General features: G+C 41.9%; 1 protein-coding gene across 2 annotated transcripts in view; it reads right to left on the bottom strand.

Moving 5' to 3' along the window:
- LOC308334489 (mRNA-capping enzyme-like) overlaps positions 1-19,996 on the bottom strand; it is a 95,597-nt gene that overhangs the window by 39,199 nt on the left and 36,402 nt on the right. For both annotated transcript variants that reach the window (XM_080791281.1, XM_080791282.1), the window contains one exon: positions 9,769-9,933. In XM_080791281.1, the coding sequence (XP_080647407.1) occupies positions 9,769-9,933 (165 nt within the window). The remainder of the gene's footprint in view (positions 1-9,768; positions 9,934-19,996) is intronic.

Genomic DNA, 19,996 nt, shown 5'->3' with positions numbered 1-19,996 from the left:
ACTGTAGGCGTAGGGGAGGCAGGCGGGGGCAGGGGGTGAACAATACGGTCCCATTAAGAGATCAGGCTCTCATTCGAGACTTGGGGGCAGAGACAAGACAAGGGGGCAGAAAGACAAAACAAGGGGACGACTACCCGATGAACTCGGGGAGGCGAACCAACCACTAACAGGGTGAGCAGCAGTGCCTCTCTCTCCCAGAGGGGAGAGTTAAGTGTCAAAGTGATGGAAGCCAGGCCATTTGCTTCTCCACTGTTTCTCGCTAGGGCTCATTTCACATAGTGACACAGTGATGAATCCTGTGGTAGCTGACTAACTTCAAAATGACAATCTCCCACCCAATCCGTCTTTCATGGGCTCAATGGTCAATGTTTCACCAGATGATCACATCTCAACCCCAGTTGTCAACCACCATGCAGCTTGTTGTCATTCGTTTTCCTTTCCTCAACTAAAATGGATCAGAAATACTAACAACTTGATTCATATCATATGAAATCAAAGGATAGAATAAAAGCCTGACACAAAAACACCTTGGCTTGAGGCTTAATGTTAATAACAAAAACAACATCCACAGATGTGTGACACAGCCTGTGATTTATGAGATTCAATAACCTCCAACCCCTGTGCCATTAAGAGAGGGGGGGAAACATAGCCATGTACAAACTCCATACCCAGACAACCTCTGGCTGGCCTTGTGACAATAAATGGCCACTTAAGAACAATCCTGACCCCCTTACAGCCCAGCTGATACAATTGAGGACTATTTTATGAGACCAGGTCACTTGATTCAATTATCACATTTCAAGTAAAACCTGGCCAAAATGCTGCATTGCAGCATTTAAAATACAAACGGGCACAAAAAAAAGACAATACTATAACATGAGCTTTAAAATCAGAAAAGGTAATAAAAGGATGCCGTTTTAGAGTTTGACCCCTAAGAGTGACCCCTTGGGAGTTATTTACCACCAGCACCAACCAGATTTAGCTCTGAATTCTAAGGAGCATCTCGAGGTTGAAAACAAAACTCAAGGTCCTCACTATCAAAAGCATATGTGCACATATGCTGCTCAGGTCTTGCTGTTTAAACTTTTACAGTATTTTCATCCCTGGCTGACATTGTAAATAAATATAATAAAACATTACACACCACCTTTGAGCCTGAAAACAAGACATTATACTTACTACTATTAAGTACCTGGCATCTCTATATTTGGACTAAACGCAATATTCCAAACATGTCCACAAAAAGCAGATCTACAAGCTCACAACAAAGCATGACATTGTGAGCTTGTAGATCAACTATTTGTTTAGTGAAGAATACCAAGTGCTTAAATTCGCTACAGATGCTTTTGCCTTTACTGTGCAGAACAGGTGATGTTTTTCAACCCATTTTTCACCCCTGTGTCAATCATCTAATGTGATCCTGGGCTCTACACACCCTCCACCAACCTAGTCCCCAGTTTTATGTCAACTTCTATTGGAATTCATGCATTGAGAAAAAAGAAAGAAAACAACAATCTCAGCAACAACTACACCCCCCCCCCCCAACAGCCAAGGAGACTATAGATGTGCTCTTTAAAACCAGCTCTCAAACAATAGGAAGCGTGTTTTCATTCTGAGAGTGGGTGGTAGCAATGGAGAGGATGCAAGGTGATGAGAAGCATCTGGTCCTTGAACCCACCCCTGGAGAATGGGTGTGTAACCAAGACAAGTGGGATGCTCCGATGAATCCTTTATGGCGGGGTATTTCAGAAACAAAGCAGGGTGTAACCATGGGCTGTGGGAAGTTAAATTGTTCCTCAAAAATCCCCTAATAACTCTGAACTAGAGAAGGTACCTAAAAAAAATGATACCAAATATTTAGTAAAAATAGTGTGAACGGAGTGGTGCAACTCCGTGTGGGGCTCCCTGGGGGGTCCCCGGAACATCCAGATGCCCAGGAACAGCCCAGGGGGCAGGGCCGGTTCTGGCAAGGAAAAATGACAAAGATACCGTATGGGGGTCCCTCTACTGTACTGTACTGTCACACCCGAAATCACAAAATGACTGCTAAAAACTCAGCTTCCCATCATGCAGCTGTACACAGTGTGAAGCTCAACAGCACCACTTTGTCACCTGTTGCTAGACAACAGACATAGGGGCTGACATTGCTGCAGCTGCACCACTCAAAAAGAATATAAACAGCAGCGATGCAGCGTGACAGTGAGTTCAAATCCTAAGCACGACTTTTGCTGCGTGTCACTACCCACTCTTTCCCCGTTTCCTGTCAAATCTATACTTTACTATCAATAAAGGCAGAAAAAAGCTATGGAAAAGAAATACATGATCCTCATCGCCCACTACAGTACAGGGTAAAGTGCTAAGAAAGGCTGTTATTGGTTTTATGTCCAAGACAAATTCAAAACCTGAATGCCTTTTCTTTTCAGCACCTAACACAGAGGCAGAGTTGTATAAATGTTCCTGGGGCAAGGTAAACTGTATTGTTTTGTAGTGTTCTATTAGTTTCCTGTCAGTCTGGCATCTTTGTGTGTGTGTGTGTGTGTGTGTGTGTGTGTGTGTGTGTGAGAGTGAGTGAGTGAGTGGGAGAGGAGAGGAGAGGAGAGGAGAGGAGAGAGAATATTTAGACATTTTTACTTCACAGCAAGCACAGTGGTCATTACATGCTTCAATATAAAACACCAAAAAAATGTAAACGAGGGTGTCTGCATATAAATGTGCAATTACAGCTGAAGGGTGTTTGTGGACCTATATTGAAACTCGGAGATGTATATCAAAGCTCAATTAAACCGCATGAACCTTATTGCCATATCCTGTGCATGTCATAATACTGATAGGCAAACATTCAGCAAAAATTGTCCATCTACATTCTAGCTCACAGAGTGATGTGTTGCAAATGCAGTGAGCTTGTACATTGCCATTTATGACGAAGAGATTTGGTCTACTGTAGACTAAGTGATAAAAGGAGGGGGCCAAGTACAGAGAACTGGGGATCCCAGTCAACCAAGTATCTAGGATTTGTGTTTAAGTTTAGCCAATAAACCTAGATAGGAGCACTAGGTGCAGTGGTAAAGACCCTGCCCACCACCACGGAGGTTGAGGGTTCAAATCGTTCAGGGGAGGAAAGCCAGGCGGGGAGGGTGATATTGGTCATATTGGATAGGTGCTGGGGCAGAACCTGTCGGCAGAGAGTGCAGTAGGATGTCACAGCAGTGACAACACAGACATGTGTGTGGGGAGGAATTAATTGGCATAACAAAAGAAATGGTTACCAATAAAAATAAAAATAATTTTATAAGAATACTAGATGAAAAGACAACTTGTTTCTTGCACTTCCATCACATGTTCTTTAACTGCTGGAGGCCAGTGAGCTGTGAGGGTCAGTGAGCCAGTGAGCAGTCTGCAGACCTACAGTATATGGTGCTCGATGTGCGGCTAATGAGACATGCCGTTAGCCGGTCACTGAGAATCCCCTCTGACAGCAAATGTTTTGTACCGGCCCACACAGGGTAACTCCACCATCTCCATAAGAAATTACACATGGCTCCAGATAAGGAAAAAGTCGAAACAAGACAGGCGTGTGTGTGTGTGCGTGCGTGCGTTTCCCTTCAAAGGATACCAAATGGTTAAAGATAGGAGTCCATATCAAATGTGACAACAGATAACACACATGACTTGAGATAATTTCTTTGTGAGGAGTCGGCAGCAGCGAGGTGGCTTCCTTGAGCGGGAGGTAAATGGCCCGGGGACTCCGATTCATAGCACACAGGCAAGGAAAATAAGAGCTCTGGTGCACATCAATAGCAAACACATGCTTCAGTGAACCTGAAGGCAATTTCACCTCAGCATTTCTAACTGCAGGACCTTCCAATTCTTGTGGCTTATTGCATATTTAATATCTAAACTAAGCCTTAATCTCAAACCCTCTGATTAAGTAATCAGTCTGCACTGTTCTAGAATCTAGAAGGTTAGCTGGAACTAACTCAATTTAAGCCTACGTAATTGCTTCTGATGTTTGACCAATCGCTTTTGGATATTAAGGCAAATAATTAGAGAAAGTTAGCGAAATGTGTGGGAAATTTGCAAAAATAAAAAAAATAAAAAAAATCATTCACTAGCTTTCTTCACAAATGTGTTCATGAAAGGTGTCTATCACATTTTTAACAGCTGCTTGTAAAGCTGCTGGTTATACAATGCCCATGAAACTTACACGACCAGACCGACACCCTAGTAGTCATACTGACGAGTAGTTCTGTAGTTCTGATTGGCTGCCTCGTCTCTACGCAACCAGATACTTTTAATGCCATCATCTACTCTAAATGGTCGCGCGAACATTTGAAAAATATATAAAAATATAAAACTCAGAATATTCTTCTCTCGTTTGATATCATTGAAGATGCACTAGGACAGGGCTACTCAACTTAAGATGGCTCAGGGGCCACTCAGCTAAATACCAAATGTCCAAGCGCCGCAAGCCCAAATAATGTTGGTCATATATTGGATTTTTTTACACACTATAGTAGGCCTAGTAGTAGTCTATAAATTGAGGAAACACAAAGAAAACGGCCTACATTTCCATCTAGGAAAGGCCAAATCATGTCATGACATGTAATGATTAATAATGAAATTAAGTTACAAAAAGAGGCTTTTATTTACAAAATGTGATGAGAACATGAACAGATTACTGTTGCAAATAAAACAAATATTAGTAGACCAATACTACTGAAAATATCACAGTCTCATGGACTGGTACAAATAATAACATACCTATAAATTACACTTTTGGAAACAAACTACTTTCCTACTTTTTTGGTTTCCAGTGACATTCAGTCACACTTTACCAATTACGGCGAAAAACGAATAGCTTTATAAATCAGCTAAATCAGGTTTGATTTGGGCGACATCTGTTAAAGAGGAGGCATGAGAGAGACAACATACATTGGGGACGGTAAACAGTAAACGCCACAACTATACATGGAGGGGGGAGAGAGAGAGAGAGATGGGAAGGGAGAGAGCGAGAGAGGGAGGGGGGGAGAAAGAAGGAGAGAGAGGGAGGGATGGAGAGAGAGACAGCGGGAGAGATTTCTTACTTAATGTGACACTTGAGTCTGAATTTTCACCACTCAGGAGGTCTAGCTCTTATAAGGGCTTCATGGAGGTTCTGCTGTGTGCAGACAGTCGTGCGCATGCATGGTGCTTGTCACTGAGAGCATTGCGTTGTTTTGACTTGATCATTCCCATTGTTCAGAAGGCTCTTTCACACACATACCGGTAGTTTGATCCGAATCAAGCCAGGAGGATCTTCTTTGCACAAAGCAGAAAACATGCTGTTTTCTGTTCGCGCCTGTTAACTTGTTTTGCATATGACGGTGTTGTTTACCGAACGCAAGCCGATCTGTTCTGCTCAACGCGTCGCAAGATGCTGTACCTTGTTGTCGACCCTAAGCCACTCCAGCCTGTCAATGTGGGCAGGGGTGAACCAGGGACTAAGAATCAACCTGGGGACCACTTGTGTTGGGTGGGGGGGATATGGGCGTGGTGTGGGGGGAAAAAGCTGAAATATTGACTGTTAGGGGCTTCATTTAATTTGACGTGAATTAAATCAAGCCCTTAACAGTCATTATTTAACTGACATTCTAATGGTCCGGAGCTCCAAAAAGATTGAGAACCACTGATCTATACCTTTCCCACGGTTGCCTTTCTCGTAACCTTCCATAAACTCATACAACAGACACATGCGATTGCATAGTTATATGGGCACATTTCCTAATAATGGTGACTCAACCAGTCAATGCGTGGTAGGCCTGCACTTTACTTTGAAATTCTAATTCCCTTTTCTGTGGAAGTTATTGATAGACTTCCCATGCTGACAACATTGATGTGTCATCATACATCATCAGGGCATTTAGTGCAGCAACTAGTGGTCGATAAAAACAAATCTTCAATTTCCTACATTACTGAGTTAATGGTCAGGGACCACATGCAATACCTTCAAGGACCACCAGTGGGCCACGGACCACCGGTTGAAAACCTCTGCTCTAATGCAATGTCATTAGAGCGAGCTATGGACCAGAGCTAGGTTTTCATTATTGTTGCAGCCCTTTGGGACATGACGAGTTATATTGGACTATAATAAAACTTTACCTGACATACGGTATATTGCAATGTGCCAGTAAATGTAACGTCAGCAATTGGAGATTTAATTCATGTGTGAAAGTGGGAATTAACAGCCTCTTGAACATGCTACAGTGCCACAAATCCAATTAGGTCTGCTTAACCAGTCCTTGCAGCATGCAAGAAAAAACATAAAAGTAAATCTCACAACACCACTGAATATCTCTCTCACACACACACACACACACACACACACACACACACACACACACACACACACACACACACACACACACACACACACACACACACACACACACTAAAATATATCACAAGATATGGCTCCTTGGTAAACTCATTTACCAAGCATCCATTTCAGAGTTACAGGTAAGGACTACAAATCTACCTCACTGGATGGGAGAACAACATTGCCCTTTAGAAAACTATTTATGATCCGGAGCAAAGGATGAGGTTAGCCCTCCTTGCACCTAATCGACTATAGCCTTTTCTAGCACCAAATGAATATGTATGATAGGTTGGAGGAGTTGCTTTGGAAATTTGCATAAATTATCATCGCCGTACCTAAGGGGGAAAACTTGTGAAGGATTCATTTGACTTTTTCACCACATTTGTCTATGGCAAGTCCTTGCATATTGATACAGAAATAAAGATTACCGTTTGATTCACAAAACAACAATAGCTGGAAATCCTTACTCTTAACCCATTTTGGGCGGGAACCCCTTTTTGTATTAGCATTACGTTATGCTTTAGCTTTTGAAAAATAGCAGATCTACAAGCTCATTCTGAAAAATCAGAAAACTGTCAGGATATGGAAGACATTGTTAAAATCTGATCTCAGGTCAGAATGGGTTAAAAAGCAACATGCAAAATAAGCTTTTTGATCCACCTAATGCTGGGAGATGAGAAAATTGGTCTCCGTTCCAGCACATGCTGTACAGCGAACAGCACAAGCTTGGTCAGCATCACACTAAAAGTACCCAAGCGTATATTATTCACAGCAGAGGTAAAACTGCAACTGGCTTCAAACAGACAATTTTGCCAGCGTGTCCATTCAAAGGCTGTACCGCTTACAAATACCTGAACTTCTCTCCAAAACACTAATCACTGAATAAAAAGAGAGTATGGTTTTCTCCACCTCAATCAAAATTACGCTGCCGAGGCATGCAACAAATGAATTAGGCATACTTCTGGAACATTGTTTGTTTCCCACTTCAAATTAGACAATATTCAACGTCTTTGTGCAGCCGCTGGAGTGGGCCCATTATCTACACGCTCTGAATGAAAGCGCACATGTAATTCAAGGGCTAATGAACAACATTCACAAAGCTTATCTGCTGCCTGCTTTTCATACAGTGCTCCAGACTGACCACACAATACAAGTCACAAGAACAGCTGTAGATAAGCACACTTTAAAATCCTGAGATGTGAGAGTGTATAAATGTAACCAAATGGATCCATTTGGGGGTCCATTTGGTTACATTTGGGCCATTTTATACCATACATTTTACACTCACATTTTAGGATGTACAGTCTACTGTAGCTAGCATAATGCCAAGAACCCAGCTTCATAGCCAGCAATGATATACTAGTACTACAACATCAAAAATGATGACATTTTAGGGAGATGGATTTCCTCTCTTTACCGGCGTTATGATATTATATAGCATACATAGAAGTGCAGTATAGCTCTTGCATGTGCATAGCGTACCTAATCATGCCGTGGGCATGTAGGGGAAAAAGTCTCCTTGAACTACTGAAATGCTATGAGTGCCAGATATTGTTATGCAACCAGAATTTTTTACTCATAAATTATCTTCCGCACTGCATACATCTAGTCCGTCACACCACAGTACACTGGAAAATTCCCCAAATATATAATCTCAATATACCAGTAAGAAGCCCAGAGGACGAGAAGCGACCTCGCCCCGGCAGACTGCTGGCGCTTTGGCATGGGGGGTCAGATCAACATATGTAATGAATTCTGTACTGGCCATAAATGGAGCGTGTCTTGAGTGTACAGGGTTTGATGAGGTCAGATCAACATAATGGAATGTCATAACAGGTCAGCTCCATATATGGAGATCCAAGGGTGGCAGCGGGGGAAGTGTCTTGAGTGTACAGGGTTTGATGAGGTCTGGCCATATATGGAGCGTGTCTTGAGTGTACAGGGTTTGATGAGGTCAGATCAACATATGGAATGTTAGAACAGGTCAGCTCCATATATGGAGATCTAAGGGTGGCAGTGGGGCAGTGTCTTGAGTTTACAGGGTTTGATGAGGGTCCAGATAGGGCCGGGCCTTAATTACACAAGGTAATTTTGCCAGTAGATAAGAATTTGAAAGACAAAAGAATAATGGTCCCCCCTTTGGGCCCGTCTGAATGTGCCATGCATGCTCAAGCGGCAGAGACACTAAACAGCAGCCTAGCAACAGACAAAAGCCATCACACAACTCCTGCGGCTCCTTCAAATATCATTTAAAGGAATGTCTGGCCAATAAGCAATGCCACAGAGTGGAGAGTTCTGCTGCTATGAATTAATGAAGTAGATTCCAGTTCCGTCCTTTTCAAGTCCCCTACAACAGAGATATGGCTGTATGCGAAGCAGATGGCCACTGCATGGAACAATGAGGCAGTGAGGATCCAGTCAAAGTTCCAATGACTTCATTTCTAGAATTTCTTCATCAACAACCCCCCAAAACGGACAACGGGGGATTTTTCATAAAGGCCTTCAGAAGTGAAGACAGTACAGGGTTTTGAGCAGAAGTAACCCAGACACTCACACTCTGCAACCCAGACGCTCATTCTCTGCAGTTCACGCAGCACCAAAAACAAGACCACAAAGATAGCAGTGATGGGGGCTGGTTGAAGAAAGATGTAATGACGGCTCCATAACTGCCGGCCCCTCTGCACACTTTGATTGTCTGTGAATGTAAAGAGCCAACATTTCCCACTGATCCCGTCTTGAGCAAAAGATGGCTTTAATTGTGCGCTGCCCCTCAGCAGACCCCTTGTTAGGGCAGAAGTGCAGGTCTTGGTGGGAGGCTGAGCAGCTTCTCACAGCAAAAAGACACAAGACTCTTGTACTGTGCCTTGGGAACTGAACATAATTAACCAGAAAATATCCAGAGAATATGTGGAAGTCTGGGCCCTCCAGAAGGAGTTAAACCCTAAAGAGTGTGTCATATACACACACACACACACACAGTCACACACAGTCACACACACACACACACACACACACACACACACACACACGTATGGTATTTAAAGAAATGTTTTAAAGAAATGTTCAAAATGCTTTTCCGGGCCTGTGGTCGTCATGAAAGGGGACGGGACTGCGACGCTCTATACCTCAGCTGACATCGTCATCTCATGCATAGGACGATGATCGCCGCTTATGACCCTAATTATTGTAGCCCTGCACTACAAGTGACAACATGGCTTTTTGCCTTTATCGCAGTACAGTACAGTAAGTGGAGACAGACAGGAGATTAGTAAAGATAAACGGTCTATATGACTTTCTTTGTTTTTGTTGTCCTTTAAAAGGCCTTATTTTCACATAAATAAAAGGCCTTATTTTCACATAAATTAATTTAATACCTTTTTAATACTTTACGACTTCACAGTGTAAAATTTTACCTTGCGTGCTGCGTGAATGTCAAAGAAGGGCTTGGCTCGGACACTGAAGGGTTCCTTCGTTTTGTCAATTTGGCCTGTTTTCATCTTCTCCATTCTGGGAGAAATTATCTCCTTCTCAATGCATAACAGGCGGATGTTGAAGTCACATTGGCCAACCGGCTGTCCCTGGGAAAAACAAAAAAACAACAATCTAATCATTAATGAATCTATGAAATATTATTACCAATATAAAAAGCAATATAGTTTATTTTCATAATAAAGTTCAAGGTTTTACTATCCCAATACAGAAAAATCTCCAAGTCATGAAAGATTAGTTTGTGGTTTTCAGTAATTTATTTCTCCAAGGTCATCAAACTGCAAACTAACACTAATCTCTTTTGGAAATGTCTTGTACGTCAATGAAAATGAAACCTAAAAGAAAGTGCCAGTCCACTGCCATGGTAACAGTGTTATGGTCTGAATAATCATGAGCTGGAGGAGAAGCATCCTCGTGGGGCTGAGAAGACTGACCGTATAGTTGCTACAATATTGACACCAAACCTAGTGTGCACAGTGCAATCATCCTGTCTTTGATGTCGCTATGACAACAGGACTCTATGCCTTTGCCTGTTGCCACATGCAGTAACTGTGAATAGAAGAGCACCAACTGTCCAACCAATCAGCCATCGGCTGTCCGGAGCCGTCACAGCCTCCACCAAACGGGTCGGGCCACCAAGGCCAAGCCAAGGTTCCACCAAGCCCATCTGTCTGTCCACTGAGAGTATGGGGGAAGTAAAGGGCAATGAAAGCCGACGCTCTCGCCTGCGGTTTCTCATTAATTTGGCTGGTTGAGAAGAGCTAAATTAAAAGATTATGTCTGTCTGCCGGAACTGCTTTCCGTGTAAACTGGAGGAGAGGAGCTTGGTGGAATTCACTTTGGCGATAACTGAGTTGTACAATGTGCAGGCCATTTCCGGTTTCAAAATGGGAGTCTGTTCAGCTGATGTTTAGTATAGATCGTTTTAGTAGACACAGATCTAAAATGACAGGAGAGCTTTGTAGATTGTAGTGTTTGCATTGCAACACAAAAAATAGCCGAGAGCTCTTCATGGAAGATGATGAAACTATTTTCTATGTGAATTCAGTTTCTGAAATGGCAGTTATACAAGTTATTCCAGGGAAAACCAGTAATGACAACATTGAAGTATGCAAGTTAAATTTATTACTGCATGCCTGGATTTAACCCTTTCCACTTGATGAACTTCACTTAAAGCACAAAGTCTCTCAATCATGAGCAGTGTTGGGCACTAACGAGTTACTAGTTACATATTACTGTAATAGTATTACTTCTAACAAGTAGTATAACGAATTACTCTGCAGAAATAGTAATATAATAAGTTTAATAACTATTTACACCGCCAAAACACACTTCGTTGCTCGTTACTCGTCATTTCTTTTTGTTCATTCGTTCAGTTATGCACTCATAGATGGTTGTTGCATGGCATGCAAAAATAGAACAGATCTACAAGCTATCAACGGGTAAAAACAGAGATGCGTTGTAGCTTGTAGATCTGTTTTTGTTAGTCTGCACAGCCTGCGCACAGTTATGACATAGCGTATGCGTCTATGCGACCGTCAGTCACACTCACTTCACTTCCAAAAAACAACAGAGACAGACAGACATGACAGAGAACTGTATCGGTATTATTTTGCATTCTTGTCTGTCAAAGATGCCAAGTATATTGATGTCCGTTGTAAACTTTGCGTGTGCAAAAAAACACTGTCTAAACGTGTTGAATCATCTGTTTATAGCACCCCCAGTCTTTTGCGGGTGGAAGGTGCCCAGTTGAAAAGTAATATAAAGTAATATGTAACTATATTACAGTTGGAGGAGACGCAAAACTTTTTCTGCAAAAGGTAAAAGATCTGCTTGAGGGATGAGATGAGATATACAGCAGGGACCCAATGCGGAGGTGAAATTGACGTGGGGGAAGGTAGTGAGTGAGTGTGTCCTTGTCTTCAGGAATAACCAGAAGTGCTGCACAATGGCAAAAGGGATATAATGATGTCAGGAGACAGACAGGGAAAATACAAGTTCCCTGCTGCTCACATAATGTGTATTTGGGCATGCTGTTCAGAATCAAGCCTTCTTGTGCCGTGTAATGTGCCCTAATTTATGTCCAAGAGACATCTGTGATATCTTGTCATATGAACTTAATAATCACATGCTCATTCTCTTCATTTAAACCACTTGTCAAAGCATGGAGTGGAACAGCTGTACAGCTCTGCCTCCTGCATGGCAATGCATAGCAGTCCAAGAGACATCCATGACGGATGGCGATGTCAAGGGCTGTTCACACCATAATGATACCTGATGATTAATATCATCATCATACTATAATTAACCAAATGTCTGAATGTCTGAATGTGTGTCTGAGTGTCACTGTCACTGCCTGCACCAATCACTCCCACTTTTCACACAGGCATTGACCGTAATAATATGGAGGGCGTAACGAAACCCTTTTTTCGATTTTACAAATTATTGATTAATAATTAATGTATTAGTGCATTACAATTACCCATCCACTTACATGGGAAAATGCGAAAACTCACATCAAGTATTTTTCTCTCAGAAACAGTCAGAGCTACAGTCACAACACTTGGAGGGAAGTTCATAATAATTATTAAAATGAATGTAATAAATAATTACATCAGTCGGCCTCATGGTGGCGCTATAAAAACCCACTTTACATCTTGAACCGTAGGTTGTACAATCAAAATGTCACTTTCCCTGGATTTGAGTCATCATGACTCATCTCCCCAACACGCCCATTTGCGTCAGGATAGATTTTCCGCCATTTAGAATTTTCTTCAAAACACACTTTTTGCACTTCCACCTACAGCTTTTGTGCAAATCTCACAAATCGCTACACATGATCTCTGGACCTATCCGATGAAAACGCCACAGCCAGAATTTTCAGTAAGTATCGTTCAGCTGTAATCGGCATCCAAAGGGGCCTGTTTTACAAAAAAATTACACAAATCACCGACAGAATATCCAATCCACCCCAAATTTCATTCACATGTTGCGAGTGGTTTAATCAACGGCGAGCCCAAAGCAATTACATGTTCAGCCATAGGCGGCACCGCAAATGCGGAAATTTCAAACAATTCAAACATGCTTTTGGGGACATAAAGTGCGCGCTCCGGCGAAAACAGCTACAGTAATCTACAAGCTCACAACATCACAGCTTGCAAAAGCCGTGAGTTTTCTCAAGCCAGAGCTCAGAATTGTGCACATTTTGGATGCAAATGCGCACAATCTGTGCGACTCACAAAATACATTTGGGAGTACCTGTGCGACTGTCCATAGTTTGTGGTCAAACTGGGGAGCCTTCATACTTCAAATGGGGGTCTGTGGGCTAATAAGTGTAAATGTTGCGGTGCCTACCATGAACATATTTCCCTACCATGCATTTGTACGAATACTTTCATGTTATAGTGCTGTTTTTATTCATTAAAAAAACACAAATAAATTTAATAAAAGTTAAAATGAACAGCAATTCAAGATATTTGACTCTCCTCCACCTCTTATTCTTAGAATCCATATTCCATTCTCTCTGTGATGTTCTGTTGTATTGTAGTGAGATGAGTGACACCCTGTCAATTCAGATCTATTTGATATTTGATTGCGAGCACAGTGTACACACATTGTGAACCAGCTAGTTATATATAGTCTGGTTCAAATCTTACTATGTGCTCTTTAAATAAGACTGTGAACTTTAGACAAAGTTAAAGCTTAATCCCTTTCATATTTTTTACACTGCCCCCTAAAATAGCAATGCACAAGCTATTTTCCTAGCCACACCTCATTTTAAGACCAACAAGCCCCTGGCCGCACAGATGGGTGCAAGTGCATTTGCCCGTAAAGAATACTACTGTTTGGGTTGTAAACGGACAATGACAGTTGTGCTGCGCTAGGGCCCTGTGCCAAAGAAAACTGCTCAAATTCACTGCATAATCTGCAGGGTTTTTTTTCCTGACTGTTAAATGGTCTATTTAAGTGGAGGAGGGTCTGGGCAGCCAGTTTGTGGGTTAGTTGCTGCTAACATTTCTGTTCATTTCATCTTGTGTGAGACAGCTCAGCTAACATTTGTTTAGATTATAGTACTTGGGGAAGGCAATTAAAATGGCATAAAAAGCAACATTTGAGGATAAAAGGATTACACGCGATCAGGAAACAAAAAACAAAACAAAACATTTTAACAAAACATTTTAACAATCTAATTCAATCTAACAATAAAATGATTGTGATTATGAAATAATGATCCCTTTGTGCCGGAAAATTGCTAATAAATGTTATTTATTCAACAGTGCCAACCCCTACCGTTAGTCCAGGGATAGAGTAGTACAGTGTAAGTAGACAATCATGTGTCTCCTAAATAACAATAACTATGATTAATTATAACTACTAGCCCTTACCCGTTGTGAGATATACCCCCTCCCCCTTGTGGCCGCAGGGGGTACTGCGCCCTGGGTGCGTTTTCTCATTTTTAATTCATTCATAAATTCATTATTAATCATTAATGTGTCAAATTGTCAAATGTGTGAAATTCGTTAAGACCTCCATATTATTATGGTCCATACCTGTGTGAAAAGTGGGAGTGATTGGTGCAGGCAGTGAGGAGCTACGGCAGTCACAGTGACACACAGACAGACACACACAGACATTGACTGAATTATAGTATGATGATGATGATGATAAATATATAATTTCCAACCATCAGCGTTTGGATCCCTTTCAGAGCGATGTTAAGAGAATGATAGAAACATTGACAGAAAATCTAAATTCAACAGAACAACATCAGGGATGTAAATTGATAGGGAAATAGCCCAGTCCCCCCTCCCCTCTCTCTGTCGCGATTGAATGGACTGGACTTGCTGCCTGTTGAAAAGCCAATCGGTAGGCTACTTTTTATTTTTGCGGGGCGGGCAGGTCATTGCTTAATATATTGTTTTGCGGGGTGGGTTGGCTCCCATAGCTCCCAAAGCCGGCCTGTGCATCACTACCCTGCACATTCATGGCTCTGACTGAAGCCATGACACAAATAATCAGTGTCGGCTCGAAGAAATTGCACATCTAAAACTGTTACTTTTCAGAAAACCTTTTCAAAAACATTTCATTGCATAAATATTTAGACAACCAAGCCACAGACGCACTTAAGCACTTTCAACCTGATGTCTCTACTTTAAGCATGTCATTATAGCTGTCAGTGTCAACCATTCAAAAACATTCTGCAAAATGTTTTCAAAGGTAGAAATAGCAGATCTACAAGCTCACATGTCGCATCATGACATGCTGTGAGCTTGTAGAACTGCCATTGTTGCTGCTTTTGCGCAATACTGTCATACAATGAAGTCTAAAAAAGGCCTTAATTTAAAAAAAGAAATACGGAGATACAAGGTGTCTTGCCCAACATTCATTTTCAGTGAATGTGCAGTGACTGTTCCTAGAACAACTGTTATGTCCCACACATTCTGCACCATCTGTCATCAGTGTCATCAGGACTGAACAAGATGTAAGTGTGAGTGATTGACAGCATGTACAGTCCATGCCTGTTCAGTAGGGAATGCACATGTACCGTAATCATGGGTGCTACACTCACTCTGGTAAATCTGCCTTTATGATGTGAAGGTGAATTTTATGAATCCCCATGGACACATTTTGAATCTGTTGAAGAAGCCAACTTGTTTGCAGAAAGCAATAAGCATCCGATCTGTCAAGGTACAATTCTGTGAATTATAGAACAGCTCTTAAGGGAACACTTTACAGTAGAAGAAAAAAGTGTGTCTATATATATACACGCATGCATGAAATGTTAAAAAAGAGGGAAGCTGTGGGAACAGAAATGAAGCCTTCTTTATGAGAGAAAAGGCGTAAAAAAAGAGACCCAAAAAAAGATGGATCTTGTTTGAAAGCTTAGTGATTCTCTGAGCTAATTTGAAATCAAAGACATATAGGCAGTGCAGAAGGACCAGTGAGAAGCAGCATTGTGCGCAAGCTCCCATCTGGGTTGTTTAACGCTAGGGACAAGAAAAATGTGTGCATTATTTCTTTATTTAATTTTTTACGTTTTTAAGAAGTTTTCAAATATTAAAAAAATAGCAGATCGACAAGCTCAATGCATCATGGGAAACCCCATGAAGGACCCATGGGGAGCCAGTTACAAACATTCACACAGAACATTCTTGGGTGTATGACTGTAGGGCATTGATTAACGTTTTCACAAAATAATTATGCAGGAGTGTCCGTGACAGAGATAACATAACAATTCTTACAGCTAGCGGAATTCCCCTTTTCAATGTATGAATGTGGGTGTGGGCTGTGGGGTGGGTCGTAGCTGAGTGGGTAGACAGGCCATCTAGGAATCCAAAGGTCACTGGTTCACTGTCGGTTGGGTCCACCCAGTCTATGTATTGAAGTGACCATGAGCAAAGCACTTAACCCTTAACTTCATGTGCTGCTGTATTAATGTCAGCCACTGCTCCTAATAGTTAGGATGAGTTAAATGCAGAGGAAAAAATCGACGTATACCATCTGCAAATGCACATGTAACGTAGCAAACCCCAATAACAACCAAAGGGGAAGTATTATATATTGCTACAATGCAAGAAAACAAAATAAACTCTACCAACATTTTGTCATGACAAGTCTTCATCAGGGAATAGATCCATTATGACCTTTTTGAAAATCGAAGTCACCCCCTCTTCTAGGAAAACCACTTTCTCTATGCTCAATTGCCCATGTAACTCAATAAAGTGTGCTGAAACAGTAAGTGCTTTTCTTTTACATCTTATGGAGCTGAGAAGTTCTGCTTTAGTACCTTAAGGACACATTTAGTTTTGCCCACATAGTACTTGCCACATGGACACGAGATAATGTAAATAACACATTTTATGGTGCAAGATATAGGCAGCCGTTTCAAATTGGTACATTAATTAAAAGTACTGTTGCATTGCGCACAAGGACCAAATTAGTCATTCCCTGTGTGTGTGTGTGTGTGTGTGCGTGTGTGTGTGTGTGTGTGTGCGTGTGCGTGTGTGTGTGCAGTATATAGCAACATCATATTTTTAATCATTTAGGCACACCGGAAATACTCGGTCATGAATAAAAGGAACTTCTTTCTTGCTTTTATTCTCTCAACAGCTAGTTCTTTGCAGACACATATTTAAAATGTCTCTCATTAGTAGTCATTACATATTATTAGTAAAAATATATCAGGGTCAACACTGGCTGTTGGTCAGACTACTTTTAGGGGATGATTATGACAACAGTGGGTTCAGTCAGTGAGTCAGTTTACAATATAAATCTGCGGATGATCCAGGCGTCGGATTCTGTCTATCAATCAAAGTTCTGTCAATTTTACGTATGTGTTAAAAGAAGTTGAATTAATAAATAAAAAAGACTGTTACAGCCAAGTCAGGGGAGAAAATAGAGAATAGGGAGAAAAGGGATTTAGTTTTAGTTTTTCGTTTGAACTCAAAGGAATTATCCTACACTGCACAGTTTTTTTTGCTCGCAGTAAAGTGGATCATTGTCACTATTTCTTAGAAAGTGGTCATTGGAAGGATTGCCCTGTGCTGCAGAGTAAAGAAGGATTGCCCTGTGCTGCAGAGTAAAGAAGGATTGCCCTGTGCTGCAGAGTAAAGAAGGATTGCCCTGTGCTGCAGAGTAAAGAAGGATTGCCCTGTGCTGCAGAGTAAAGAAGGATTTCCCTGTGCTGCAGAGTAAAGAAGGATTGCCCTGTGCTGCAGAGTAAAGAAGGATTTCCCTGTGCTGCAGAGTAAAGAAGGATTGCCCTGTGCTGCAGAGTAAAGAAGGATTGCCCTGTGCTGCAGAGTAAAGAAGGATTGCCCTGTGCTGCAGAGTAAAGAAGGATTGCCCTGTGCTGCAGAGTAAAGAAGGATTGCCCTGTGCTGCAGAGTAAAGAAGGATTGCCCTGTGCTGCAGAGTAAAGAAGGATAGCCCTGTGCTGCAGAGTAAAGAAGGATTGCCCTGTGCTGCAGAGTAAAGAAGGATTGCCCTGTGCTGCAGAGTAAAGAAGGATTGCCCTGTGCTGCAGAGTAAAGAAGGATTGCCCTGTGCTGCAGAGTAAAGAAGGATTGCCCTGTGCTGCAGAGTAAAGAAGGATTGCCCTGTGCTGCAGAGTAAAGAATGATTGCCCTGTGCTGCAGAGTAAAGAAGGATTGCCCTGTGCTGCAGAGTAAAGAAGGATTGCCCTGTGCTGCAGAGTAAAGAAGGATTGCCCTGTGCTGCAGAGTAAAGAAGGATTGCCCTGTGCTGCAGAGTAAAGAAGGATTGCCCTGTGCTGCAGAGTAAAGAAGGATTGCCCTGTGCTGCAGAGTAAAGAAGGATTGCCCTGTGCTGCAGAGTAAAGAAGGATTGCCCTGTGCTGCAGAGTAAAGAAGGATTGCCCTGTGCTGCAGAGTAAAGAAGGATTGCCCTGTGCTGCAGAGTAAAGAAGGATTGCCCTGTGCTGCAGAGTAAAGAAGGATTGCCCTGTGCTGCAGAGTAAAGAAGGATTGCCCTGTGCTGCAGAGTAAAGAAGGATTGCCCTGTGCTGCAGAGTAAGATAAAGATAAATAAAACAAGGTCTATCTCCACTAGCTCAGTAGTGTGTGCCCCGCCTGGCCTGGGCCCCATTGAGGTGAAGGGGGTTCTTATAGAACTGTAAGGCCTCTGCAGGAGCAGCAGGCTGCAAGGGGCCTGATAAACCTGTTGTTCTGAGACATGTAATGAGCAGCTTACTTCATAGCTATAGCCCATTCATTGCCAATGGTTTCATTTCATTAACCACATGAGCCAGCCAACAATGTATGATATAAAAGTAGGGGTGTAACGATATGCGGTACGATATGTATCACGATAAATGGTTGACGATACTATACATGGACGATATTGGTTCATTATGGCGATACGATTCAATTGAAATCGATACAGTAACTATTTAGCAAATACATTAAATATGTTTTTAAGGGAATGACTTAATAGTATGGATATAAATAAGTCAACAGTGATGGCAAATAAATGTGGATGTGCCGATGAGACATTTTGGCTGAAATCGATATAAAATATAATTAATTGCCGTTATGGTCGATAACCGATATTATCTCATTCTGTATTGAAAAATTATAATAATTTTGTCCAAAAATACATGTAACAGGGTGTCTGCACTGCAGGCTTAGGCAAGTGCGATTTAACTTAAATACCTATATATTTAATATTGTGAGCTTGTAGATCTGTTCAAGCTATTACTTTAGGCTTGTTTATCTGCAAAGACAGACCGATGAATTAATCGGTCTGATTGATTAATCGAACCGATGCGGATTAATCTAAAAACTAGAATAGAATGGGCCGATACAGATGTGTTTGCACAAATCAAAATGCTAAAAGTTGCTACATTATTTAAAACAAACCCCCCAATTATAGGGAATAAAACAACCACGTCAATAACGTCAACGGTAGTTGGAGATTAATTAATTCACTACGTCAATACTGCCAAGGGCAAAAAGAGGGATTATTAACTGTTAATACCTGTGTGTTTTCAATACACTTTGGAGACACTGTTATCTATCAGTAAATGTTTTGGTGTTAGCAGTGAAACGATGTGTCTATGGAAACCCAGAGTGTACGGCAGTACGCTGTGACGATGTGTCTATGGAAACCCAGAGTGTACGGCAGTACGCTGTGACGATGTGTCTATGGAAACCCAGAGTGTACGGCAGTACGCTGTGACGATGTGTCTATGGAAACCCAGAGTGTACGGCAGTACGCTGTGACGATGTGTCTATGGAAACCCAGAGTGTACGGCAGTACGCTGTGACGATGTGTCTATGGAAACCCAGAGTGTACGGCAGTACGCTGTGACGATGTGTCTATGGAAACGGCAGTACGCTTGCAGAACAAACTTGCCTAGCCACAAACTTTAGCCGCCACCTCGCTCAACTTCTCAGGTGGAGGGGAATAAAGAGCAAGTAAGGTGTGACAAAGCAGCCGACGATCTGTGCCTCAGCACACAGGGCAGGAGATGTCAAGAGGCAATTTACTCCCACCCACCACCTCTGCAGTGGGTGTTAAGAGCCCTTATATACTCATCTCATCCTCTGCTCGCTTTGTTTAATGTCACGTCTAATGAAATATCAAAGAAAGATAACTAGGTCAAGGAAAAGATGGCAGAACGCCAATGTT

Source organism: Protomyctophum bolini, assembly GCF_963924005.1.
Source record: "Protomyctophum bolini genome assembly, chromosome: 19".
Taxonomy (NCBI): Eukaryota; Metazoa; Chordata; class Actinopteri; order Myctophiformes; family Myctophidae; genus Protomyctophum; species Protomyctophum bolini.
The sequence above is the reverse complement of the archived record's forward strand: the minus strand, read 5'-3'. Positions and strand labels throughout refer to the sequence as shown.